A 2,304-nucleotide genomic window follows, 5' to 3' on the forward strand; every position below is an offset into this window, starting at 1 on the left:
TCCTGTGTGGACCCGCTTGTGTATACTTAAGGCAGATCTGTGGCCAAAAGTCTTTTCACAGAGAGGACATTTATAGGGCTTCTCTCCTGTGTGGATCAATTGGTGTCCATTTAAGGTGGACCTGCTGCTGAACCTCTTATCACAGAGAGGACGCTTACACGGTTTCTCTCGGGTATGGATTTTTTCATGGAGGCGTAATCCAGAAAAGTCCCTGAAGCCTTTCCCACAGTGATCACACTTGCAAGCCTTTTCTCTTTTGTGAATTCTCTGATGCTTCAAAAACTCTGAACTCTGTTGAAAGACTTTCTTGCAAGTGGGGCACTGAAAATACGTCTTTGCAGTATGGGTTCTCTGGTGAGACACAAACTCAGAATTTCTAGAAAAGGTTTTCCCACACTCTCTGCAGGTGAGGAGCTTCTGGGTCATACGAGGTCTCAGCTGGTTCTTCTGGGAGGCCTTGTGTTTCTGCTTCAGTAATGGCCTAGACAGATCTCCTGGGTGAGAATCATGCAAATACTGGTAGAACTGTTTCCCAGAAATATTTTCCTGAGGAGAGAGAGGCTCTTGTCTCTCCTCATCTTGGAGGTGTCCCTGTGCCTTAGGGAGAGAATCTCCTTCTCTAATCCATCCTTGTTCATTCTCACCAAAGAAGTCAATCAAAGAACTTTGAGAAAGGGCCTCTCCTGAGATGTGACAAGGGGCATGTGAAGGTTCCTGGTCCCAGTTGGTTTCCAACTTGAGATTTTCTTTGCCATTTTCTTGTCTGTCTCCTAAAAGAAGAAAGGATTTGAAATATTGCAATAAATTTTACACTCTTGTTTTCTGCTTCATATGACAAGTAAAGAGCATGATAAAACATGGGCTCTTTCTACAAAGAGGCAATTATTATTGAGCAAGTTGGTAAAAACCATCATCCATACTAATAATCTGGCACTAAATTCAGGGGCCTGCACTCCAGATTAAATTTTCCACTCTTGAGGGGAAGAAAATTTTGGAGAAACAAATCAGGGACCATTGCACATTTACTGACCCCTCCACAATGAAGCAGAATAGATTTATTTTGAGACACATGTTTAATTGTATAATTAAACATATTTATTTTGTTCTTATTAAATGATTGGTCTTATTTGGTTACATATTACAGAGAAATACCATTAAGCAATTTTTGAAGAGGCACAAAAATATGTAGAAGAAAATCAAAATCACTCTCAAACACATCTTAACAAAAAACCATTAGTAACATTTGCTTCCTTTTTTTCCAAAAGACTATAACTGCTCTTTTCTCACACAGTACTGGCGATTTTTGCAAAGTGCAGTTCTTTGTCAAGATTGAATCAAAAGAAAGTAAATATGCAATTCATTAAGTTTTATAGATATTTTCCCATTCATATATAATCAAACAATTAAATACTGTAGTTTCTCATTTTACCATTGGGAAGCTTTATTATCATTGAAGCTGTTGTAGAAAAGTGAATACTTTAGGCTGTAGTTTAATTTGCATCCATACCTATTATTAACTCCCAGAAAACATCAAATATATTTCTATCCTAACTCTGATTTTAGTTAGTATCATTAAAAACAGTGATTAACAAGTTAGATTTCTGTGTTGGTGGTAGAACACCTTGTCAGACTTTTGTCTACTCTGTTAGTCCCAGAGATCTAAAGAAGCTATTTACCTTTCTCTTCCAAACATATCAGGGTCTTTCAAGGCTAACATTAAGAAGTAGGCCTTAACTTGCTTATCCAAACATTTCTTATAAATGGCAAAGCTGTTTTCTCTTGCCTTAAAAGAGTGTTTATAAATATTCTTTTGTAAGAGTTAAATAATCATTCATCATGGAAATGCACTACACATAACTGTGTATGAATTCTCTAAATGTAGGAAATTATTTCTTCAGTTTTTACTAGTATAAATAATGGTATTTTCAGTCTTTCTCTGCATTTCTGATCAATACCTTAAGAAAGGTTCCTACCAGTGGGATGATTATGTCCTCACATATGCATGTAAAGGCTCTGGAAACCAGTTACTGTGGACAGCTCGTTGGTGTGATAGTTGGGCTGCAGCTAAGATTAGAGTCCAGGCTGGATTGGGCACCCCCTGCAAACAGAAAATTGTGTCCAGGCCCCCAGAGGAGATACTGGATTCCCTGTGCACGGGGATACTGTGTTTGAACTTTGGAATTATTCTGCTCTTGGTTTAAGAATTAATCTGCAAAAGACTCAAGCAAGACCCACACCTCACTCCATACACAAAAACCAACTCAAGGTGGATCATGGACCTAGGACTAAAACCAAGGACTATAA

At 38.1% G+C, this 2,304-nt stretch overlaps 1 protein-coding gene across 1 annotated transcript in view; it reads right to left on the reverse strand.

The window, feature by feature from the left end:
- The window catches only part of LOC102845545 (zinc finger protein 18-like), a 61,567-nt gene that overhangs the window by 5,374 nt on the left and 53,889 nt on the right, over positions 1-2,304 (reverse strand). Inside the window, exon 6 of the mRNA XM_006900512.1 lies at positions 189-770. Coding sequence (XP_006900574.1) covers positions 189-770 — 582 coding nt within the window. The remainder of the gene's footprint in view (positions 1-188; positions 771-2,304) is intronic.

Source organism: Elephantulus edwardii, unplaced genomic scaffold, assembly GCF_000299155.1.
Source record: "Elephantulus edwardii isolate Elephantulus edwardi_28Jun2011 unplaced genomic scaffold, EleEdw1.0 scaffold00286, whole genome shotgun sequence".
Classification (NCBI taxonomy): domain Eukaryota; kingdom Metazoa; phylum Chordata; class Mammalia; order Macroscelidea; family Macroscelididae; genus Elephantulus; species Elephantulus edwardii.